The sequence below is a fragment of the Egretta garzetta genome, unplaced genomic scaffold (genome assembly GCF_000687185.1).
Source record: "Egretta garzetta isolate BGI_Z169 unplaced genomic scaffold, ASM68718v1 scaffold251, whole genome shotgun sequence".
NCBI lineage: Eukaryota > Metazoa > Chordata > Aves > Pelecaniformes > Ardeidae > Egretta > Egretta garzetta.
Genome location: NW_009258952.1, coordinates 5586683 through 5611929, shown reverse-complemented (window position 1 = coordinate 5611929; position 25247 = coordinate 5586683). Strand labels below are relative to the sequence as shown.

General features: G+C 36.0%; 1 protein-coding gene across 1 annotated transcript in view; it reads right to left on the bottom strand.

Moving 5' to 3' along the window:
• Positions 1–25221, bottom strand: part of TRPA1 (transient receptor potential cation channel subfamily A member 1) — a 37824-nt gene extending 12603 nt beyond the window's left edge. The window contains exons 1-17 of the mRNA XM_009634497.2: positions 25102–25221; positions 22247–22409; positions 20797–20972; positions 18798–18905; positions 18271–18379; positions 17770–17915; positions 16160–16296; positions 13869–13917; positions 9960–10059; positions 8980–9080; positions 7545–7714; positions 7292–7456; positions 5830–5944; positions 3755–3921; positions 2800–2893; positions 2100–2159; positions 608–706 (exon numbers count right to left, since the gene is read on the bottom strand). Coding sequence (XP_009632792.1) covers positions 608–706; positions 2100–2159; positions 2800–2893; positions 3755–3921; positions 5830–5944; positions 7292–7456; positions 7545–7714; positions 8980–9080; positions 9960–10059; positions 13869–13917; positions 16160–16296; positions 17770–17915; positions 18271–18379; positions 18798–18905; positions 20797–20972; positions 22247–22409; positions 25102–25221 — 2079 coding nt within the window. The remainder of the gene's footprint in view (positions 1–607; positions 707–2099; positions 2160–2799; positions 2894–3754; positions 3922–5829; positions 5945–7291; positions 7457–7544; positions 7715–8979; positions 9081–9959; positions 10060–13868; positions 13918–16159; positions 16297–17769; positions 17916–18270; positions 18380–18797; positions 18906–20796; positions 20973–22246; positions 22410–25101) is intronic.
• Positions 25222–25247: the final 26 nt, after the last annotated feature.

The following is a 25247-nucleotide window of genomic DNA, read 5'->3' as shown; positions in this document are numbered from 1 at the left end:
CGGGACGGGCTGGGCATCAGTCGGCGGGTGGTGAGCAATTGCATTGTGCATCATTCGTTTTGTATATTCTGTATATTCTGTTATCATTCTCATTATTACTATTATTATTATTTTCTCTTATTAAACTGTCTTTATCTCAGCCCTCGGCTCTAACCTTTTATTTTCTTTCCGATTCTCTCCCCCATCCCACTGAGGGAGGGGGGAGTGAGCGAGCGGCTGCGTGGTGCTGAGTTGCCAGCCGGGTTAAACCACGACAGCATATGAAAAAACAGTTTTGTCAGTTTTTTCTATGCCTTACGTTCCAGTACATGGTCACTACAATGACTGGAGTATGGTCGTCTTCGATGTATTACCTGCATGTACAGCATGTTCTCCTGAAACCTTCATAGTTGTTTAAATAAACTGAGAATTTTTATCTAAACCTAAAAGAAATGTTATTTATTATTTAGACTATAAGAACTTTGACCCATACTTCATTCCAATATGCTTTAAATATACAGAGTTATGAGCTTTGGAGAAGAAATATTATGATGAAAAATTCAAACCTCTTGATTCTACTTAAAGCAAGACCGCATGGAATGACATCAGAGTAAAATAAAGAACTTACATTTAAAGTGGTAAGTGGTTCATAGAAAATGTCTTCACCATCCTTTAGTTTCTTGTTAAGTGTCAGGGGACACTGAAGATATCTGAAGTTATATTCAATCTGAATAATAAACATACACCAGAGTTTAAATGTGATTAAACTGATAATCTAAAACTGAGATAATATGCTTAATTTGAAAAGGTTATCCTTTAGAGAAAAAAAAAAAAGGCATATCGTTAAAGTAATTAGAACATTGATGTATGATGCGTGTTAGTTACGGGATACACATCTGTGACTGTGAGATGATTAAACAAACAGCAATTTTGAATTGTAAAATAGAAAGTACACACTGTTTCTTAAAATATTACTGTTTAAAAAGGTCATTCTCATAACTGTAATTTGTTTTAATGTTGACTTTGCAGAAAAGCTTGTATTTAAAAGTTATCTGGCCTTGATAACACAACGTAAAGAAAACATACAGTAGCAGAAAATTTGCAAGTATTCTGACAATGCTGTAGACATAATCCAATATAATAATTGATAAGGTGGTTTTTAATATGGTTTCAAAGGTAACATAACTGTAGAACATTCACGCCTCCCTAGCACTATGAAAGCAATCTACTGCTTAAGAATTTGGACAAGAATTTACAAAAAAAGAAACATGTTGGGCTTTGAATTATTGATGACAATTGTACTACTTGTATGTACAACATACTTATGATAGGCAGGCTTTTGATATTCATAAATAGTTATTATGTCTTCTATTATTTTGAAACATCCATAACCTCCAATACCCAGCTTGATTGCAAGAATTAACACAGCAAAGATAAAGTCTATAGATTGCTCAAGTTTAACATTAAACTTGTTAAAATGCATAAGCATGAATATTACAGAACTGAACTTCAAAGATGTTTACAGCCGAAAGGATAAAATAAGATCAGTCACTTGTGTTTTCTGTTAAGATCTAATATTCATCCACAAGAATATCTTATCCATATGAACTTGACATATACATTAAAGTATACATATTGTGTACTTCCCAAAATTTCAAGCCAAAAATGTGTTCATTTCAGTGTCACAAAGACAATGAAAAGAATTAAATCAGTGGCTTTGTTGAGAACAAAAAGAGACTAATTGTTGAAGATTGCTAGTATCTGATGAAGTGATTTTTAAGTCATCTTCATACTGAGGAGTTTTTTGCCAATTATACATTAAAAGCACAGATTCAAATACAGGTATTGGTGAATAACTACTGAATTATTCATAAATCAAGTTAAAGTATTGGCTGGTTTCAATTTACCAACTATCAAACTATAATTGCAATTATAGAAAATATTTAAGAGGTATTAGCATTTAGTCCAGTATTAGTAGCTAAAAGCCAAGCTGATGATTTTCTAAATTAATTATTATCCAAATAAGGTGCTGTTGCTAACATATAGCCAGGTGCACTGTGACATATTCCATCCTAAGACTGTAAAATGTACTGTCTTCATAAATTTTTTCATCCACTTACATAGAAGTCTCGGCTTGTCTTTTCTTCTGAAGACTCAATTATGCAGTTGTCCAATACCAGCTTTGCAGATGAACAGAAAAGTGAATTAAGGTGATATACATAACGTTCATCAGAAAAAATATAATGTTTGTACCTGACAAAAATGACCTTCAAATACAGCAGTCATCTAATGGAAGTGTTGCTTCAGCCAGATTTTATGGTGTATGTTTTGAAGACATAAAACTCCAAAGTTTACATGTAGGAGTTAAATATGAAACTATGCAGTTTATAAGCCTACATGCTAGTTTACAAGTCTAAAATGTGAAGTGTTTATGAATGTACATATACCAAGTCACTTGCTATTTTAATAAAAAGCATTTCTGCAGCATCATTTAACAGTTAGCTCAGAAGGTGAAAATAACTCAGATGGTTTTGAAGCCAATTCTCTTCTGACCTTCATCACTTTTTTACTCCTTTTTATACTACTTTTATACTCTTGTAACTCCATTGACCTCAGGAAGCTAAGAACTTTTTCTAATACTAAAGAAATTAAACTGGCCAAACTGAAACTATTACTAAAATAAAATTAAATAAATTTGTGAATTTATATTGTTTCTATTTTATAATAATACATATGATTCAGAAAAAAAATGGCAAATGATGCAAGGTAACTAAGTGGTTTTTTGTGCAGTCATGTCTTTAATATGTGCAGAAAACTTACTTTAAATGAATCAGGAAGATACTCAACCATCTCCAGCAAAGGACACTTATTGGCACTGGAATAGTGAGAGAATGTCACAACAGCTTCTTCCCATCTGCAAAAATTAGTTGAGAGAATGGAAAATTAATTAGTTGCTTCTCTTTTAAATTAACTACTTTTAGATTATTTGACTTTTATTAAGATATTATCTTGCAAATGACAATATGTAACGTTTACATGCCATCAGCTGGAAAACCAGCTATTTGAGCAGTAATTGAGTAACATTCTGGACGCTTCTCTAAGAATGATTCATGTTTAATTCTGTTATCAATTAAAGAGAAATGTTTCAACTATGCTAAGACCTTCTAAAAATATGAAACCTGAACTAAAGCTGGAATCTTGGGTTACAAGATTAGGTGAGTAATAATACACACAGTAAAATACTGGCAGTGTTCCTGCAACTGTTACCAAGACATGTGATCATTAGGCAATGGTACAACACTTTTATTCCTGAAGTGGGGCTTCACTATTGTAATATAAAAAATGCTAAACTACAGTTGAACTGCCCCATTTTTAAATATTTGCAACATTTAAAACAACAATTTTAAATTAAATCTCTTGAATGGTATCAGTCGTACTCACATTTCATTAAAATTCTGTAGGTATTGAGGCCAAAATTATGTATGTAAGAACAGGGAAGACATGGGAAGGATTACTTATTTCTAATGGCTTCTATGTGTTGGATTTTTAACAGAATTTGAATACTCAATCTAGTATAGAAAACAACATGCCACATGTCCGATGTTCATAACAATTATGCTATTTTTTATTTGCTCTCACTAGAATACAACATAATGTCTGGAATTTTAAAATAGGTACTCAGTCTTACTTATTAAACTGCAGGTTTTCAAAACTTAATCTCAAAACCAAAACACAACAGAAAATAAATTCAAAAAGCATTTCCTGTGCACCTTACCTTTTGTGCAGAATGACAGCAGACACTACATCTTTTCTCCTGTTGTGTATTGCTTCATGGAAAAACGAAGCTACAGCTTTGTTGAACAGAATTTTCGCACCATAGTCAAGAAGTAGCCTTACTGCTTTCGCGTGTCCTTCTCTTGCAGCCAGGTGCAAGGCTGTGTTCTGTGCAGAAAAGTAGTACAGCAATGGATCCATGAGAATAATTTTTTTTAAAAAAGTACATATTTCAGTTCTTTCCCACACTGAAAAGCCACTTGCTATTCTCAGTTGCAAGTCCTGAATACTTTTACTAGCAATATTAAAAAGCAGGATATTGTCACAGAGATTCTGGTAGAGATTATAGATGAGTTCTTTATTCTATGTCTACGGCTACAGTAGTGCTAAATCTGCAGAGGAAACTCAGCTGTAGGTAGGAAAGGCTATTTCATGAATATCTTCTAGTTTTGTAACTAACAAACTGCAAGTCACAAATAGGTAAAAATTATGGTATCTACAGATAGAGAACACCTGCATTTGATAATCAGGAAAAGAAGCATCCAATTATATCCAGATGTGCTTGTACAAACAAATTGGCAAGAAAATCTGCCAGCACACTTTTATAAAGGGAACACTTTTTTCTTTGGTATTTTCATAGAAGTAAGGCAATGAGTGGTTTAGGAATCAAGTCACGCTGAAACTGACTTTTGAAAGCCCTCCCAATGCAACCAGATTTTTATGAGGGAATGAAGAACTAAGCATTGGCTTCTCGTTAATTTCTAGGCAAGATATGTTCCTAATCTAATAATTCTTAATGTTTTCAACACCAGTTCTCAGATAAATCAGCAACACCTTCTGGGTTGTAAACTGAATAGCTCTTTAAAATGACCTCCCTATGTTTTCTGATGGGGAACTGTTAGGCAGGTTCATACAAGAGATCTCCAGTCCAGGAAATGGATTCTGTCTTGAATCATAGAATCATAGAATGTTTTGGATTGAAAGGAACCCCTAGAGGTCATCTAGTTCAAACCCCCTGCAGTGAGCAGGGACACTGCTAACTAGATCAGGTTGCTCAGAGTCCCATCCAACCTGGCCTTGAATGTTTCCAGGGATGGGGCCTCTGCTACCACTCTGGGAAACCTCTTCCAGCGTTTCACCACCCTCATTGTCAAGAATTTCTTCCTTATATCTAGTCTAAACCTACCCTGTTTCAGTTTAAAGCCATTACCCCTTGTCCTGTCACAGCTGGCCCTACTAAAAAGATTTTCCCCATCTCTCCTATAGGCCCCCTTTAGGTATTGAAAGGCCCCAATCAGGTCTCCCCGCAGCCTTCTCTTCTCCAGGCTGAACAAGTCCAACTCCCTCAGCCTGTCCTCATAGGAGAGGTGCTCCAGCCCTCGGATCATTTTCATAGCCCTCCTCTCGACCCGCTCCAACAGTTCCATGTCCTTCTTGTGCTGAGGGCTCCAGAGCTGGACGCAGTACTCCAGGTGAGGCCTCACCAGAGCAGAGTAGAGGGGCAGAATCACCTCCCTTGATCTGCTGGCCACGCTTCTCCTGAGGCAGCCCAGAGTACGGTTGGCCTTCTGGGCTGCCAGCGCACATTGACCCAACAGATACGGCATTTGTCCAAACAGCAAGATAGGAGCTGTAGCTGTTGGACTTCACTGCGCAGAACAGATGAATTTCAAACAATATGTTAATGAGCTATAGTTGATATTGGATTTTTTTATATCAGTATCAGCTTTTTAAATTTAAATTACCAATGTTTGTACTACATTGTTAAAATACTCTTGCATTGTAAAGGGGGCAAGAGGGACATGTCTAACATACTCAGTATTTAATGTTTTCTATTAGGCTATTTGCATTTTTTTTGTCTCCCACTTATAAGAATTGGATAATAATTTCAGCAATCTTATATTAATCTAAGCAATAAACTTTAACAGTTGTGAAATATAAAGACTTTAAATCTGCCACAGGAAATGAAATATTACACATGTAATGAACAGTGGAAAACTACTAATAGCATACCACTGACATCTGGTCTAGAAGTAATAGCAGACAAGAAACAAATAATGCTACATGAACACCTACCCCTTCTTCATCCACTCTGTCAGTACACTTCACATTAGTATCCAAAATGATCTGCATTGTGCGAGTGTATCCTCCGAAGGCAGCATGGTGCAGGGCTGTCCAGCCTTTATAATCACTTACATGTAGCAGTATAAAATTAGTAATCATAAATGGAAAACTTTTATAAATTTAAAGTAAATGTAAATATCTCCTCCTTTGACTCAAACCTCTTTTCTTTGGCATGACTACTGCAGAGATGTCCATGCCTTCTGTCAACTATTATGTTATTAACAATGTATCTTTGGTGCATAAAAGGTTCAACTCAGTAATAGTATTTGTGTCTCTCTCTCTTTTTTCTTCCCTCTCACTCTATTTCTGTATATATCTGGATTGTGTCCATTTTCTTATATGTCCCTTGAAAATGACACAAGTGCTTGCAATATTCTGTTACTGATACTTGGCAACAGATGTGGCATAGATCATGGCCATATTACAGAATTTTGCATTTAAAGATAGTGAACATATGAAACATTATAAGCACACAGATCTATTCATATTATTTCATCTTAGTATAATGAAACTCATTAAGCCTTTTATCACATAGAACCTACGAGGACATTTCTTTAAAATATGAGATTTAAGTCTAAATTAAGCCTAAATACATACACACATACATTTGTACATGCAGATATACATACATACGTATATATACATACATATATGTGTATATTATCATGTCTATCATTTCTAGGTATACTGGTCCAGCTAAGGACACTGGAAATAAAGGGTTTGACAGAAGTCCATTTAGTGGGTCCTCTGCAGTTGCAAATAATGAATGTATGACAGGTCTAATTGCTAAAGGATCTTCTCAGAACGCTTAGACCCCTAGCTGCAAGGTGTAGCTGCAGTGGACTTGGAGGCACAGGACTTGAAAGTTAAAGCTCTAGACCTTGGAAACAGGACTCTCAACTCTTGGTAGGTTTGGCTCCTGGCTTTAGAGGCATGAGCCTGGAAGCTTTTGTGGAGCTGCCAATGATCCGAGGATCTTTGACCTGAAATCAGGACTTAAGAGTGCAAGGCAAGTTGCTTGAGAACCACCAATCCTAAGAACCCCTACTCAAGCCTGTAAGTGAAGCTGACATGATTATAATATTCCCAAAACAATATTTTTTCCATCAAAAGTTTCAATATTCTTCTCTCAGCTGGATTTAGAGAAACCTCAATTTCCCAAAATTAGAAGTGTTGCTTTACAGCTAGCCATGACACTATGTGCCAGGCTGAAGCAAGGAACAATCAGCTTAGTATTACAATTTTTTTATAAATATGCTCTTATATTGCATAGTTACATTTGTATATATTAATATATTCAATATTTACATATATTGTATTTATGTTTATATTGTATTAACATCCCAGCAAATGGACATAAAATGTAGGGTGGTAGTTCTTTTTTGCCTTAATGAATGGAAAACTGTGTACTTACCAGAGAAAAAGGGCCCCTCTCTTCAGAAGAAACTGAACTACCTTTTCATGACCATTCTGGGCTGCCAAATGAAGGGGAGTCATTCCCTTCTTATCACCTTCATTCAAAAGTCTTGTGTCTTTCATATCTCTTATAAGTCGTTGACATGTATTGATGCGTCCATAGCTTTGAAAGATAAACATAGAAATAAATGTCAAAAAAATACAGATGGAAAAAATAGCATTGTTTCCGTAACCTAGATTGCACTACTAACCTGGCAGCAAAATGTAATGGTGACTTCTTGTCCCTGCTCTTAGAGTAGATGGAAACGTTGAGGCTGAGCAAATTATTCACAGAGAGGGCCACACCTTGTCTGCATGCATAATGCAATGGAGTGCATCCTTCATTATCTTCATCCACTACAAGATTTTTAATATGTTCCATCTGTTACCCCCCAAAAAAATCCCCAAAGCGCAGAATTACTTCTATATAATTAATGCTCCACAGCTTCTAATAGCTTGTAACAATAGCATTAATGTTTTAAAGCAGTATCAGAAATGAGAAACAAATTTTAGGAAAACTAAATTTAGCAACAAAGAACATTTAATATCTGCTGATGTGTGGGTCACCATTTTTTCAAACAACTACTCTTCGAAGAACACAGCAGTTTGCCACTCTCCACCCTTACTGCAATCCATCCACAGTACAACACAGGAGATTCTTCTTTGCTGCCACTCAACCACAATACTCATTGCTGTCAGCAGAAGGCTTGTACAGAACGTAAGGGTAGTCTATCATCTGTATTCAGTAGCAAAACTTCTGGCTGTCAAGAACTGTCAGTTCACTGGTTTACAGTATAATTTTATTTCCCCCATTTCTCTTTCTCATCTTCATTTCCCTGTTTTTCCTCCATACTTTGTCTAACACTATCCTCTGTATAGCCTTTCTTAAAGCAACTAAAAATCTCCTCCCCCAAACTGCTCCACTCCTCTCTCTGAATTATTACTATGATCTGTAATTAGAAAGTCAATGCAGAAAACTGAGAGTTATCTGGCTTAAAACTGATTCTGCTGAAAAGGGAGGTTAAATCCATTCTGCGTTACTAATCAGTTGTTTACAGATTTCAGCAGATGTTATAAGATCAGTTATACCTGATTCACATCTAACAGGTTGTTTCTGGAGCTCTGGAGGCTACCAAGTTTAACTCTCTCAAGCAAACTTGGGGTCTAGCAATACGAGTGCTTCACCTCAGCATAGCCAAATACAAATCCATGTTCGAAATAGTTTTTGAACCTAAATTCAAGACTTCATTACATTCCAGGCCACAGAAAGCTCCTGCAGAATATGCTGCAAGCCCTAGAGCTTGACTGAATATGAGCACGTCCCCTAGCTTTACTGCATGCAAGCTGGGAAAATAGAAGTGAAAAGTTCTATATTTTATTGCCTACCTCTTGAGCTATTCAATCCCCCAACAGCAAAATAATTTATGGGATTATGTTATTCCTTTGCCTGGCAATAAGAAAACTGTATTATTGGCTTTGAAATGTTTTCATGAGATATGTACCTCTTCAAACTCTTTGCTGTGACACTGGGCAACTTAACAAGCACCATAAACATTTACAGACATTCCAAAATAAAATGGTAGTTGCTTTTTAATTTACATTTGCTAGTAAGGGTAACAGAAAGACATAAACTGATTCTTACTATACCTGCAGAAATTTCTCATTCAGATGCTGTAATCCTCCAGGCTGCAAGACCGTCAAATGCAAGAAATTCCGACCAAGATGATCTTTTAATGATACATTTGCTCCTAGATAAATATGGAAATAAATACCAGCAACTTCAAAACTGCTGGCTCCCGGCACTAACTGATGACGTTTAAGAAAAAGGAACAGATGTTGAACGAATGTGTTTATAAATCTATAAATTCTATAAAATAACAAATATTATTTTACAAAAAACCCCCCTACTGACACTCAGATTTCATCATTATCTCATGTGTGTATGCATTTTGTATTTCACTGCAGCACTAAGATTTATGTGGAACCCTTATATTCAGAGATACGGAGCATCCACAAATCAAGAGGTAATTTAAAGATGCAGATGATCACCTCTTCTAATTTTTTAAAGTTGTAATCTTGATACAACTTCAAAGCTTATTACAAGGCTTATTAACAAAATCAGTTATATTACTATGAACATGAAGAAATACAGTAACACTAATTAGCTTGCACCAAAAGTGCAGCAATTGAGAGATATAGCTCAAACATTTTCAGGTCACTAGAATTGTATGAAATCACAGGTAATGCTTGAAATATGGGCTTTAACATTTAAAGGTTGATTGCTGGTATGACACATGACTCTAAGTGTACACAGTTCTGCTTACTCTGTGAACTGCTAAGGAATGTAGGGCTGGAGTGCCAGCACCACCTCTGCCTTGAGAAACATGACACATGGCATACACATTTTTCTACAGCCTGTTCACTCTCTATTAAAAAGGGTGAAATCATCACACTAATTCTTCCTTTATCTCAGGGGATACCAGCACTGTGCAGCTGTTCAGCTCAGCTGCTCCTGGACTGCATGCTGAAGTACTGAACTGAAATGGAGAGGAAAGTTAGATGCAGAGTTTTAACATCTATGAACCCTGCTCAAAGGAAGTATATCATATGCGTACGTTCCTTTTTACCTTTTGAGAGCAGCAAATTCACAATTTTCCATGATGCGCAGGAAGTGGCCAACAGAAGCGGGGATCGACCTTCTATGTCAACACTATCAATATTAGCTCCCTGCAATACAGAATTTCAAGTTTATCATGAATAATGAATAAATGTAATTTTAAAATGGTGCTGCCCTTTATAAGCATAGCAGAATTACAGGCTTTCTTAGTAACTCCAGATTCCTCCAGATAAGTAGATTCAATAAACACACTACATCTCTACATAAAACTACCGTTTTCAAACTACCAGCCACAGCCCAGTCATCTATATATATATAAATTTAGATGCCTAAATACTAGTGGCCTACTTCTAGGTATACTGAACTCACAACTTACGATCTTTTGTTAGGGTACCTTTCCAGATAATTTAAATACTCAAAATATATAATTCTAACTTGAAAATACTGGGATTGAAGCTCTGGAAAAATACAGAAATTCCAGCCCTTTTGAATGATGTGGTCTTACCTATCAAACAATTACCAAAACAAGACTCTTCTGAACATCTGTGCTTTTTGAATACTGTTCAAGAAGTAATGCATCCAGACATTACTATAGGTCGATCTGTATAGCTTGATCTACCTTCATTTTATGTTCTTCATCCTAAGCTATATGAGCCAAGTTAATTTTGACTCCAAAGTAGCTGTACCAACAGTGGACACATTTTTATTCTCCAGACTCATGGTTTTTGGTATGACCTTTCTCCTTAGGAGAAGCACAAGCATTGAAATGAGATATTCTGGCAAAAGCCCAGTTTTGCTGTTTTGTCTGTTTTTGAACAAGATGCAATTTGCCAGGACATATGGTCACTATGGTCACAATATCACTGTGATCGTATCAGCAAACTACTATGAGCATAAACATACCTATCTAAAAAATCCCACCAACAAGGGAGTATGAAGATACAAGTAAATGAACCAATGAGATGTATGTATATTTTATGATGTTTTAGATATAATTTTTCTAGATATTGAGTTGCAAGTCAAATTCGATGAGTTGAACAAAGTACACGAAAAAATCTATTTTATTTCAGATAATATCCAAAGGTCACTGAAAAAAAAATCAATGGGAGTTTTTCCATTAACTTGAATCATCTTTGGGTCCAGTCCTAATTTGAGAGACAATTATTCATAATCATGAGCAATATTTACTTTCTAGGATGGTAAAACCTGTAATGTAGTAATAAGAAACATTTAATAAATGTACGATGATTACCTTACCACAGAGAACAGGAAGCTTCCAATATGTGTTGATGAAATGTTTGAGAGTAACACATGCAGGACCCTATCCCCAGTTACCTTTCTACAACGTCAGGCAACCTCTTAAAAATATTTTTATTCATCAAAGAAACAGACCTTTTTTATCCAAGTGGCTCGTTCATCTCAGTGAATACAGGGTAGCAATTTCCAGTAATAACACAGTCTTTAATCATCTTCCCTCCAGCTAACATCATTGTTCAGCCTTCAGCAAAATTAATTCGGCTGCATTCACCATTATTTACCACAATAAGGAGTAGCTTATATATTGCCACATATATTTACCACATTTACAATACAGCTGAATTAAAAGTTTATAAATTTAGTTTCTGAACTCCATTTTGCATTTAAATCTTAATATATATGAATTAAACAAACATTAATATAAAAATAAATATGCAAATTTTGTAAATCTCAATTTATCCCATTTTAAACTTTCATTTTTCTTCTAGTGAAGAGAAAACAAGCAAAGGGGGAAAAAGGAAGTTCAAAAAGAGAAGCAAGAAAATGTGTAAAATTACTGCTTATTTACTTTGAATAAGCACATTTCAATAAAATTAATGAAGTAAACTCAGGAAGCACCAGATACCTCAATGATAAATTGTCCAGTACATGAGAAAAAAAAAACCAAACCACTGAAAGATACAGGGAAATTGCTAAGATTCTAGCTAAATCCCGAGAACTTTCTGATTTTCATGTTTTTATTTTTCTTTATAGTTGTGTACATAACTTGTAAATACAATCACGTCATCTGCATGTACAAACCAGACACTGTGCATCTAACTGTCAAATGTGACAATGGCCACTTTAACATTATTGTTAAAGTCATTGTGCTTAAAATGCTTAATTTGCAAACCAATTTGTAAGTAGCATTTCTTTAAAGCTATAAAGTGTTGTAATGTTTAGAAGTTGGGAAAAGTGATCTAGGTTTCTGTCTTTGCCTTTTGCTGAGGCTTCGGTTAGCCTTCAGTTATGGCAAACCATAGCTGTACATCTCACCAAAACAAGAGCATATACTCATTGCCATGTTATGTTGAAGCCAAACGCAAAATAACAATAAGTGCTGACAGAAATATCTGTAGAGTGATTCTCTGATTTTTGTGTAGCACATTGACCTACACTTACAAAAAAAAGGGTGTAATTTAAATGTAAATAGCATACATTGTGTGCCTGGACAATTCTGTTTACCATAGCTAATCTTACCTTTTCTGTCTAGAAGAGCTAGATATAACACTGTATCTGTATACAACAGCTTTTATTTTCAGACAAAAAAAGTACTAAAAATGAGATAAAGGAAGTAATCATTGTAAGGTAATGTGCATGTAATGTGGATAGTTAATGTATAAAATAAATAAATATTGTTTTTTATTAAAACCAGAAAGCCATTCTGATCTGTATTTTGCTTTTCCTTTTGAGCTGTAACGTTGCTCCACCTTTTCTTTTTCACCCTTGTGTACACCACAACACAGGTGATACTTAGTGATCTTGCCAGGAGTCCAAGGGAGCAGGCACATGCTGCATCCCACTAACCCCAGCTGGCATATTTTGATCCTTTCCCAGACAGGGCAAATGAAAACAGTCCTAAAACTTCAAAACTTACATACTTTATATGGAAAGCCAAACAAACTCTCAGCATAGATTCTATGAAGGAGACCAAATAGTCAAAATAACACTCAAGGAGTAAAAGTTTGTTCTTAGCAAATGAAGTGTCAAAGATATTCCCCCTAATACTTTGTGCACACAAGTCTCCACACGCAAAAAACTTGTGCTTGTATTTATCAGGTAATAACTTCTGTAGATAGGTTGTGTTGTCAGACAAGTTTAAGCAGCCAAACCTCACCATTTCACATTTGAATTAAAAATAAGCACCTCTAGTTCTGTCTAAATCAAATCCCTCTAACAGAGTTTCTGAGAAAAGCAAAACTGAATGTAGAAGATAATTCTTCTTAATATAATTGTCATGAAATTAAGTAAAAAACCTAAACATACATAAAATGGAAGTCTGCTGACTTCTGAAAATTTCCTCATCAGACTGGGGCATATAATGGCTATATGAGCCTTAGTTTAATTGGTATAAAAGGACATTTGGAGCGTAGCCAGTAGCATCACTGGTTACATTTCTTCTCTGTCTCCCTCATAATTATTCAGTGAAGAAATATAACTAAACTACACAGAGTAAAAAATATTTCTAGACTGCAAAAAACTTCAATATATGGCTATGTGTTCCCAGAACAATCATATGTACATACTTCAAAGAAGGATTTCTTTCTGGAAAAATCAGATTAAATTCAATGCATGTTTAGCATTTATTTCATATTTCATATCCTAAAAGTGAGGATGACTGAACCAGTTTGTCATATCTGGTAAAAGATGTTTATGAAACCTTTCTGAGTAAGTAAAATGGAAATAAAAATGCAAGTTTTCATCCTCTCTAACTGTGGGATGCTATTATAGAGCCATAACAACTGCTGTACTGTAACTCAATTCTGAATTATGAAATACGTACCTATATATGTCTAAATAACCTATACCTCAGAACACATTCTCCTTTTTGAATTTCTCTATGCAGGCTGTAGTAATAGATAGCAATAATCTCTATAAACATGCTGCTTGATTAAATATTTACCATTGAAATCAAATACTCTGCCAGTTCATAATGATCAAACAATGCTGTCCTGTGGGGAAAAATGCAAAAATACAGTAACATTAGAAAAGACAATGAAAGGTGGCATTTTTCTCCATTTGCTGCATTTTCTAATATTTTCAAAGAAATACATTTTAAAATAGAGAGACAGAGAGATACCTTTATTAAATAGCTCATTTTAATAAATTGTTTCCATTTTTTTTAACAGAGTTTTGTTTTTAAACTAATTCCAGTTCAATTAATACATTGAAAAATCATTGTGGGAAACAAAGACCTCATTGGCAGGTCGACGGGCATTTTACCACTGATTTTTAACAGAACCAGTCATTTCATACATCAGACCTTTCACTGTACCACACAAGGTCAATATAGAAGTCCATAAACCTCAGACTCAGTTTGTTGCAGGCAGACCTTTCACCTCAAATCCATTTCATTGATCCGATCTTCAAAAATAACTTGCTATGTGTTTTGTGTAATAATGCTTGAGTGGGGTTAAAATGGCAATAACTTAGCTAAACACGTATTCTGACTGTGGCGGGCAAGTCTACTTGAAAAAATATGAAAAAATATAATAGACTGATATAAATCATGATGACATTTATTAATTTAATAAAAATATTTTAAAGCTGTCTATACACATGAAAAATTCTCAAGTTTTATTCTACAATAAGATATTGAAATATATATTATAGGAAAAAAATGGTCAAAGCAGAAAGTATAGCATATTTAATACACACACTCTAAATGTTTTCAGAAGTCAGACCCTATTAAATATTTTGACTCAATGAGCAGCCGAGAAGGACATTTCCAAGGTTGTACTGTATCTCAAAGATAACAGTTCTCTTAGCATTATAAGTACACAGGGTGTACTACTGTTAGAACTGATTTTTCAAAAGACATATTTTAAAAATCATGTCATGGTTACAAGCAAGTAGAGGTGCTTCCATTATCTATAACAAACCCCTCCAGTCATGCATAAATACTGAATGCTTCACACACACGCAAAATTAATTCAAAGGTGCCTGAAGAAAGAGCAAAGATATTTTATAAAATATTTAGATGGAAATATGACAGTAGGAATGTGAATGGATCAAGTTCTGCCTATGCTTCACTGCTCCTTCACTTCTCAACACGTTAACGTTCCTATTCAGTTTATATATATTCTGAGAGATTTGGGTGATTGTCTACCTTTCTGATGATTCTTGACAATATTTTTTTTCCTGTTTCACAGACACAGAGATAAAAAAGTGTCATTCTTTTTCCAAGCTTTTTCCAAGGACAATAATTTTCATGGTTGTGACAGCCAGTTATCTATTTAGTTGTATGTTGTGTCTGCACAATTTTCTTTGGCATTCTGTCATCACTTTGTCTTCAATAGCGTTCTATTGTGGTAGCATTTCCAAGTGTACCCAAACCTTTTCTTAACTTTACGACACACTCCCCTTTTAATTACTTCAATTATCTTTGAATCATTCCACTTTATACTGTGTCCAAAGAACAATCATCTCTATTGTCTGTGACTTTCTACCAATTATTTCATATTGTAAAATTCCTTGTAGAATAACACTGCAAAATTATTATACTTAAATGCAGTGAGACATATCTTTCTTGCAAAAATGTATAGATGAGGAAATATACTATCTTCCACAGATCTGGTAGCCAGCACATTTAACTAAGCATCTTTCTGCTACAGAAGATTGAGGAAATTTCTCCAGTCTAGTGCTCTGTTTTCAAATGGACTGAAAAACTAGAAGTCTAGAGGATTATTAGATACACAAAGGCCATCTGCAACTTTGTAGTCATAGGAAAGTGTACCAACAGCTGCTTGTAGCTGATTAGGTATAAGACAATTTTTTTAGGGGAAAAAAAAAGATTTTTTTTTAAGTGTTTATAATATTTTTAATTAATTTTCTGGAGATGAGGGTATTTGTTCCACAACCTCAGAAGCTGTTAACAGTTCTATAAACTCATTCACCTACTACTTCACTGGAGTAAATTTTCAATACAAATTGTTAGTGACCATTCCTTGACATGGTTCTAAGGTAACTGGAACAGTTTTGATTTTGATATCAGCACCAAAATCTCTAACATTCTGACCAAATTACTGACTCTTTCATAGTGTACTAAAACCATCCCCCATCCCATGGAAAAGTTCCAACCCATGTGAAAGGGTGTTCCAAAATGTACTATATTAAGTATAATTGGATGCTGAGTACAACTAAGAATATCATGGTTCACAATACATAGTGAAGTCTGGCAGAGCAGCCTCCTACCTGTGAAGCAATGTTTCCTTGTTCCCATCTACAGCATCAATAATGGATTCCTCACCAGCATAGGATGACATCATTAACTTTACAATCTCAGTTGCTCCTTGAGTGGCAGCAAAATGAAGTGCTGTGCATTTTTCATTCTTTAAATGGGAAAATAAAAACCCATTTAAATATTTAAACCCCAACAACATTTAAACTCCAACCTATTAAAAACACTAGTGATCTAGCCCAGGATTTGTAATTCCTAAATGCCTAAATTTCTGTGCAAGTAATGAAACTTTAGTCTTTAACTGAAGTAGTGGAACTCTAAAGAGATCCTAAAGACCAGAAAGTACTAAAGAGATTGTTTTAAAGGATTGCTACAAAGCTTCTTATTAGTCTATGCCAAAACCCTAAGATAGGAGATAATTACACTCTTAACAATCTTTTGTGGTTGAATTAATAAACAGACGTACACAGCACCCTTTAATCCAAGAGATGAAGCAAAGGGAAACTACAGAAAACCATAAGCAGACCAGCGCAAATGAAGAAGCAAACAGATGTGCCTATATAACGCAGAAAATGCATTATTTAAAAATATTTCTTACTTCCTTAAATGGAATCTTCCTTAGGTGTCGTTCTTAAATAAAGTTTTCCACAGGTTAAAAATAACTTGATCTAATATGTTATTAAACTATTATAAGCTAGACAGTCATACAATTATTAAGCAATAAATAAAAGTTTAGAACAAGATTTGCCAAAATAGGATTTCATTTAAGTAGATGGGACAAATTAGCTTTGATACATGACTGAGAGTTTTGACTTCCTCCTTTTTAGAATAGGAACATTTCAGTGAATGCATTGGAATGGGCTTTTCCACAATGCCATAAGCATTGTCAAAAGTCTTACCTATCACAAAATTAGCAGCATAAATCATCTCACTCAAAAATTGCATGTTCAAAGAATCAAAACAATGAAAGAAGGCTAAACCATGTTTATCTTTGCTCTCATGAGTTATCTGAGCCTTGCAAACAACTTGATTAATGATAGATGCCTTCAGAAATGTTACTTCATCATGAAGCTGGGCACAGGCCCTTACACCAACAGTATCATGGTAGAAGCAGTAGTATCACACAAATTTGTGCTTGCTTACAAAGAAGATACTGTAAAGGCTGGGGCAAGGCTGAGGATAAACAAGAATGATGAGAAAGGATCAGATCGAAGATCCCATTGCAGAGAACAGACGGTGGTAGGTGCAGAGTAAAGAGTTCGTGAAGAAGTCTGTACCATTCTCCGGAGTGCTCTCCCAGAATCCATCTGTTTACGACTCAAGGACTCCCTGAGCCAGGGGGGATATCACTGTATTTAGTAGTTGAGGGCTGATTTTTCTTTTATGGATCTGCCCAAATGCATTTTGAATCCATAGCCACAACATCCTACATAACTTGTGTGAAGAAACCTGCCATTTTGCCTGATTCGAACTAGAGACTTGTTTTCATTTGCTGCTCCCTAGGTTTTGCACTGGAAGAGACAATGAGCAATGATTATCTACTCCTCTTTTTTTCATACCACTTAGAGATTTAGAGATATCTAGGTTTTATCAAAATCATATTTCACTCCATTCGATGTTTTACCTGTTTTAGGTCTATTTGGGCTCCAAATTCAATGCACATTTTAATCATTTCAAGGTCCCCACTTTGAACTGCCAAATGAAGTGGACTGCACTTTCCATTATTGGTAAAATTGATGTGGGTTTTAGCAGAGTGACCCAGTTCTTCACCTGAGAAATGAAAATAAATGGAAACTTTTTAAGCGAGAAAGATAACAGAAGCTATCAAGGCTTTCAAAACAAGTATATTAACTGTGGAATAACATTCTCCCCCTCAAAATATGAACCTTTCACATCTATCATTAAACAATGGATGGGCACACATTTAGGAAAGCAGTTAAGCTGCTGCTGCAACCCTACAAAAGTTATTAGCATGAATTGCCCACAGGAATAATTGCATTAACTTGTAAGTTCAATCACAGTTGTAAGTGCTTGTTTGCACAGCTCTTTGAGAATTAAAGCAGTAAATTGGTAATGCTACTGTAAATAATAAATCTTACTGACTGCTTGGGAACAATGCATTTACCTTTTTTTAAAAGAATTTCCATACATGTTTTTGCACCTGAAAATGCAGCTGCATGGATAGGCATACATCCCGTTTTGTTTGGTTTACATATTTTCCCTCCATTTTCAATCTGAAAAATAATGCCTGGATATAGCTTAATGACATACAAAAAATTCTGACTAATGAACGTACCATTACAGGTATAGTCTCCTAGATAGCTGCCTCTTTTTTTATGTTGTATATGCATTGTGAAGTTTATATACAAACATCTTTTGCACGTTATATTCATACATCTATACATACACATGTCTCATTTTGTGTTCTGTTGACCTTCAATATTAGTTTAAGTTTTTTTCCATTTGCCACTCAGATATGTTTCTAGATGGTCTTAAAAGAATAAAGTTTGTTAGTGTCCTATGTAAAGGAATTTGAATACTAGATCTATGATTAACCTTCCTCCATTGAACAAAGGCAGAACACAGGAACAGGATAACACTGCATCTAGGTAAACAGAATGACATTAAAAGATGATAGATAATTATACCTACCAGCAGTGTCAGTGCTTCAGGATTATCCTTGTAACATGCTACAATTATAGGCGTGTTCCCTGCTTCACCTTCCAAGTTAACATCTGTACTGCTATGTTGGACTAAAATCTAAATATTTAAGAAAACATTCAGTCAACCGTAAGTCAAATACAACAACACAGGCCTACTCTGTTACATTTGTTGTTTACCACCCATACCACTCTTATGACTTGCTCCTTTTGCAAGCCAACAGCCCATGATATATAGGCAGACAAGGGACACAATGAGGAAGAATGTAAAAATATGCAGGTGAAAAATGCAGGTGAGAACAGGCAAAGAAAAGTAAAATTATTTACAGCAGACAGCTAGATAACTAGGATAAACACTGCACATAGCCACAGACTATCTTACAGTTTTAATTAAGAAATTCCTCAATACTGGGAGAAAATCTTTTCTGTTGCAAATCGCAGATGGGGATTTTCAACTGAAGTTTCTTATAATGTCTTGTAATACTCTGTATTCCCCGGAAAGCTGCAATGTTGTAGATGCTGCTCGATTATGCATCTATTGGACAGGTATATAAGATCAAGGGAGATGGGACTTGATGAAAACAGGGATCCTTCTGGTCCTGAATTCCTGCTTCCCCCCCTATGTTAGCAACTAATGCTGAGCTCTCAGTATCACCAAGTACCTCTATGACTGCTTCCAGCATTTTTGAGAAGCAAAGGATCTGAAAATGATAATGACCATACTGCACTACATATTTATTCCTCTACCTCCTTATTTATTTAATTGTCTTTCAGTAATTTTAGTTATTTTTTCTGTACTGGAGGAAGTGGCACATTTTAATTACTCTCAGGTGATTTGACAATAGAAAGCAAAGGGCAATTAGCTTGAATAAACAACACAGTGGGGGAAAAATGACAGCACACATTTGGTCAAGAGCAGAGCTGTAAAATAACCTAAACCCAGAACTTGCTACAAAGCCCATTTTAAAAATGTCATTGTATTTCAAATTTTTTGTTCTTAATCCATAATAAATACATATTTTGTAAAAGATGTGAGGACAGTGAAATATTTTGTCACTAAAAATCTGTTAAGGATGTTAAGTCTTGAATACAGGAATATATTTTTACTTCTTTTATTTGGATGAACTAGAAAAAGAGATAACTGTAAAGCAAGTGATGTGGTGTTAAGGTTGTATTCAGTATTCACCTAGTAAATTTAAGAACTTTACAAATTCTAAAATTCTATCCAAATGTTACATACGGAGTGAAAGCATTCTCATTGCACTTGAACAAATGATGAAAAAATTATGCTGCTTAAAATCTCAATGCTGTTGCTATTTTACAAGGTTCAAAATGGACACCTTAGTAATTTCTTCACAATATATTTTTATGATTTTTAATTGCCGCTTTAGTTCTGCTATTATTCAAATGAGTATTACAATGTTGGTTTTAAGAACTGTGTTTTCTGACTGATTTTAATCTGGTTTTCACAAAAAAGAATACACGAGTTTCAAGAAAAATTTTATACTTCTATACTCTATTATACCCTATCAATTGTATATATCTAGGGGATATATAGTAGATTTCTAGTATATATATATCTACCTAGTATATACTTATCTAGTAGATATATCTGTATATCTATTATACTCTATAAAATTGTTAAAATAAAAATAATCAGAACATAAAGATTTGAAATAACACATGTCTACATGAAATTTTAGTCTTAAAAAGAACCTTTTAAAGAAAATTCCTTGTGTTTGGAAAATTTAAAGGAATTCTCTATGAAGCATAACAATTACTATCATAGCTCAAATATTAGTAAGTTACTTTTTACTTGCTGTGCTAAGAAGACACAAATGTTTCTATAAGCATCATGTGTTACACATCTTGCTTGCTAAACAAAGCACATGAGGAGATATAGCACATATAAACAAGGTCTCGGTGTTCTGCATGCAGCTGCTGTTGAGCTACTTATCAAGACTGTATATTTCTGTGGACTTTAGACTTACCTTAACTATTTCATTATGCAGGGACTGCACAGCCATATGCAAAGGTGCCATCATATTGGAGTTGAGAATGTTTGGATTGGCTCCTCTGCTGAGAAGCAAACTAACACTTTCAACCTGGTTTTTCTTTGTAGCCCAGTGCAGTGGGGTATTTCCAGAAGAATCCATCACATTTAATACTAGGTCAAAGGAGAGAAAACAAAACAAAACCAAAACCAAAGCAAACCCATCAAATTTTCTGACTGCACTGAAAAAAAAAAAGAAGTGTCTTCAATGGAGGCTTAGGTCTCCATTGCTACTGCATTTCTTTGAAGAGAAAAAGAGAAAGATTGTATGTCATGAAGTGCATAGTGTTAAATTGATTAAACATTGTGCTGAGTACACGGTATTAGTTAGAGAGATGGGAGGGGTGAAACACTTGTCTATTTCTTGCCCATTTTTATACACATTTTTTCTTCGCCCCAAGAGTTACGTGATTTCCTGCCTTCCTTGTCTCTTCTCTTTCCTATCTTATTTGACTTTGCAGCTCTTGCTTTAGAGGCTGCACAGAACATGTGAGTGTGAATAAGTAAAATAAGAGGTAATAAATAAATGCCTGCAAATTCTAAGATTAAAGACCATATATATCCTGATTCACTTAAGAAGAGAGAAGTAAATCAATTCATGCCAGTTATAAAAATGGTCTACTCTACACATATTTTGAGCTTCAAAATTGCAAATAAACTTCAACAAATATTCTAAAAAAAATTTATATACTGAAAAGAAACAGAATCTATTTCAGCCAGAATAATCTAAAATTAGATTGGCCATCATTAGGTGAAAAAATGACCTTTTCAGGGCCTTTGTCTGTTTGCTCAGTAGCCCACAGTCCACCAGTGGAGTCCTATGTAGTTCACAATGCTTATTAATAACTTCTAAACACACCTTTTACGCAGAGTGCTTTCCTATCATTCAAGGCCCCAGGTACTTCTACTTACCACATCTTCCCTAAATTTCTTCGATGGCCTATCTCACAAAATGTTTATTCTTCCCCACTCTTAAGTAAACAAGTTGTGATAACAAGTTGAATGACAAGAAACCAAATTAAGGCTCTTCTACATTTCCAGTACTATAAATGTAACAACAGACACATAACATAAATAAGGAAGAGAAAAAGTCAGGCCTACTGTACTTCACTGTAGTTTTCTTTTTCATATCTGAAGACTGTAAATCTGACTCCCAAACAAAATAAGATATATTGATTCACTGCATTAGAGAGAAAACCGTCCTAACACAACAAGGGCGACCCAAATCACACCCAAGAGAATGCAAACTGTCACAGACAGTTTGAACTATATTTAAATCTATAAACACACATAACACATACCAGCTCTGCTTCAGTTGGGTAACAAACACTTTGATTATTGAACTTTTTTATTCTGTTAAATAATGTGGTTCATAAAACGGGTGTTACCTTCACAGGAAGAATCGTCTATGATCAACTGCATTAATTCTATTTGACCTCCTTCTGCAGCGTGATGCAGTGGGGTGGCATTTAATTCATCCACCTTGGTAAGCCCAGAACGATTCTTCTTAATGAAGCTCCGTAGCCTACAGGCACTTCCATCTGAAATCACCTATTTTGGATACAAATTTTCTCATTTTCGCATTCTCCTAATAGGCAAGATGTTATCAGTGCTATAACGTGCTACTGTGGGCATGTTACCACTCAATAATTCTCTCCCAACTGTTTAGTTTCATACAGAAGTACATAAATCCTGATCAGACTGAGTCAACAGTGAAACTCTGATTGATTTGATTGATTGCAAAATCAGATGAGACCCAGATGAGAAACAGTGCAAAATTAACAAAAATGGAAATTATCTTGAATACATTATTTTGTCTTCTGTAGTGAGCTCAAGATCTTCCCTCCACCATGGAAAATCTCAAACAAGGAAATTCGTCACTTACTGTTTTATACTCTCTCCAGGTGTGGCCACATCAAATGAATTCAGCAGAGGGGAAAAATTAATAATCTTGATAAACTCTTTTCTAGATCTTTCTACAGAGACTGGTATTATGTCCTGGGCTTTCAAGTTCAGCCCTTGGGTTTCTGTGATGATCTTTATGTCAGAGCAACCAATAAATTCTTTAATCTTAGCGGTATCCTAAGAGATCTCAAGGGCTACTATCTCAGTCTGAAACAACCCAGCATTTTCACAGCATAATACAATAAAACCCTCTCTGACAGCTCAGCCCCCTGACACCTTGATACGTCCCTGGTACTGTGCTTTGCAACTAAAGCCCACTGTGGAAACCCTGCTGATTCTTACTTTATGATGTTCTCCAAATATTTTTGTTAGAGTGTTTCAAAACACATACTTGTATATGAAGAAAAGTGGTAGAAAAAAAAAGATTGTAGTAGAATAAGCAGGATTTTAAAAACAAGTTATTAAAAAAATAAAAGGGAATAAAAACGATTCAACATAATTGGGAGGAAAAAAGAAGAAAAATTAATATCAAAAGTAATGAAAACCTTCCTAAAGCTGTGTAAGCAAGCAAAGGGTAAAAAAAAGGATATCCCCTGAAATCACCGTTCCCTCCTCAGCTGCAAAAGGAAAATTTTGCTCTCCAGGATCCCCTGAGCCACAAAGACTCCACAATTTTTGCTGTCATTAAGCACATACACATTACAGGGCAGCCCATTCATACACTTAAGCACGTGTTTTAACTTCCTTCAGTTTAATAGTCCCATTGACCTCGGTGAGGTTACTCATGCGAATAACATTACAAATGTGTTTAAAGATTTAGAAGACTGGGGCCAAATACAGGGATAGCATCTGCTTCAAAAGTGCAGTTAGAAAAAGCTAATAGAAAACAGGTGATATCATTGTGGAAAGGGTATTTAAGATGACTCAACTGTCACAAAAATAAGAGGTCAATTATATACACAAATATCTATACGTTTTACACACATCAAAAAGCTATTTAAGAAAACCTTATTAAAGAGCCCAGTATCTTCTATTCCTTCTAATATTCTAACTTAATTTTAATTGTAACGAATTTCAAATCCTTCCGTTGATTTAGACCCCATTTTGCCACTCTTTACATTGGAATATTTTGTCAACGTAAGACAAAATTTGGCCAAAATGTGGCACGATGGTAATTTCTATCAACAAAAATAAGATTTTTCAGCCAATGCTGCAGTGTGTCATTAATGAAATAGGAAAGGAAGAAATCAGTTAGATGTTCTCAGTACTTCAGTTGGTTCAAAACAGCAAAGCAAGCTATTTCAAACAACAGCAGCTCCTTTGCACTTTGCTTGAACAGCTCTGTCTGTAGTGGCAAATCACCCACCCAAGTGACTACCTGTGTAATGCTGAAGAGGTGTTGCTCAGGACTACAGCTAGCACACAGAAAACAAGTCTGGAAATGATCTGAAATGGTCTTTAAACCCATACACATACTTCATCAAATTTGTTTAGCCTGCTTTTAAAAATTTCCAAAGTTAACCAAGTCATTTGTCCCATAAGCAACCTCTTCCTCTCCTGAATTATTCTTACCATTAAAAAAGGCTTCCCTAGAGTCTGGTCTAGGTCTCCCTAGCAGCAATATAAATACATCACTTCTCGTCCTACTCTGTATGGGAAAGGGAAGAGGTTATACCCTTCCTGGCAGCAATTTTGCATTTGTAGGTTGTGCCGCTGGCTCCCTTTCCCTTCATAACAGTTCCAGTGCTTCTAAACTCTCCTTTTGGGACATTTTTGCTAGATGGTCTACTCATTCCCACCATGACCTCTGGACCTCCCTCGATGAGTGGGACCCTTTCTGAGGAGCTGTGCCCAGGGAGAATGGGAGCCCCGTGGCAGCCCCCTGCCGCCCACCACGCACCCCTGCCACTCCACATCCCCTTCACCCACTCCCTTCACGTGTTCCCGCTCACCCCGGTCCAGACTTGGCCACACAACGTCAGAGTCTCCTGTGCCTTCACGCCTCATGGCCGTGGTGCTTCCCAACCTGCCTGCCACCCCTCGTCGCTCTTCCCTCACAGCACGGATGAGGGAGGGGAAAGCGCTTCCCGGAGGAAAGGGTCTCTGGGACGTAACCACTGCCAAGCCCGCACAGTTGCCTCCAGAGCCCCCACCTCACCCTTGCCCACCGCCACCTCCACCCCTCCTTGCCCCAGCGCTCTCACATGAGCCCCAGCCTCGGGCACCATCTTGTCCCGCGCTGGCCTCGGTGCCTCAGGCAGCTGGGCTGTCCCCTCAGACTCAGCCCCACCGCCCTGCCCTCGGGACCCCCACCTCCTCCGCGCCCCTCCGCACGCACCTTGAAGACATCCTGCGAGGCCACGGAGGCGGCGTCCGCCTCGCAGACGACGCCCTGGTAGGAGCTGGAGGCGGCCGCCTTCTCCCGCGACTGGCAGATCCGCAGCAGGGAGCGCTTCATGGCGCCCGCCCGCCCGTCCGAGCAGC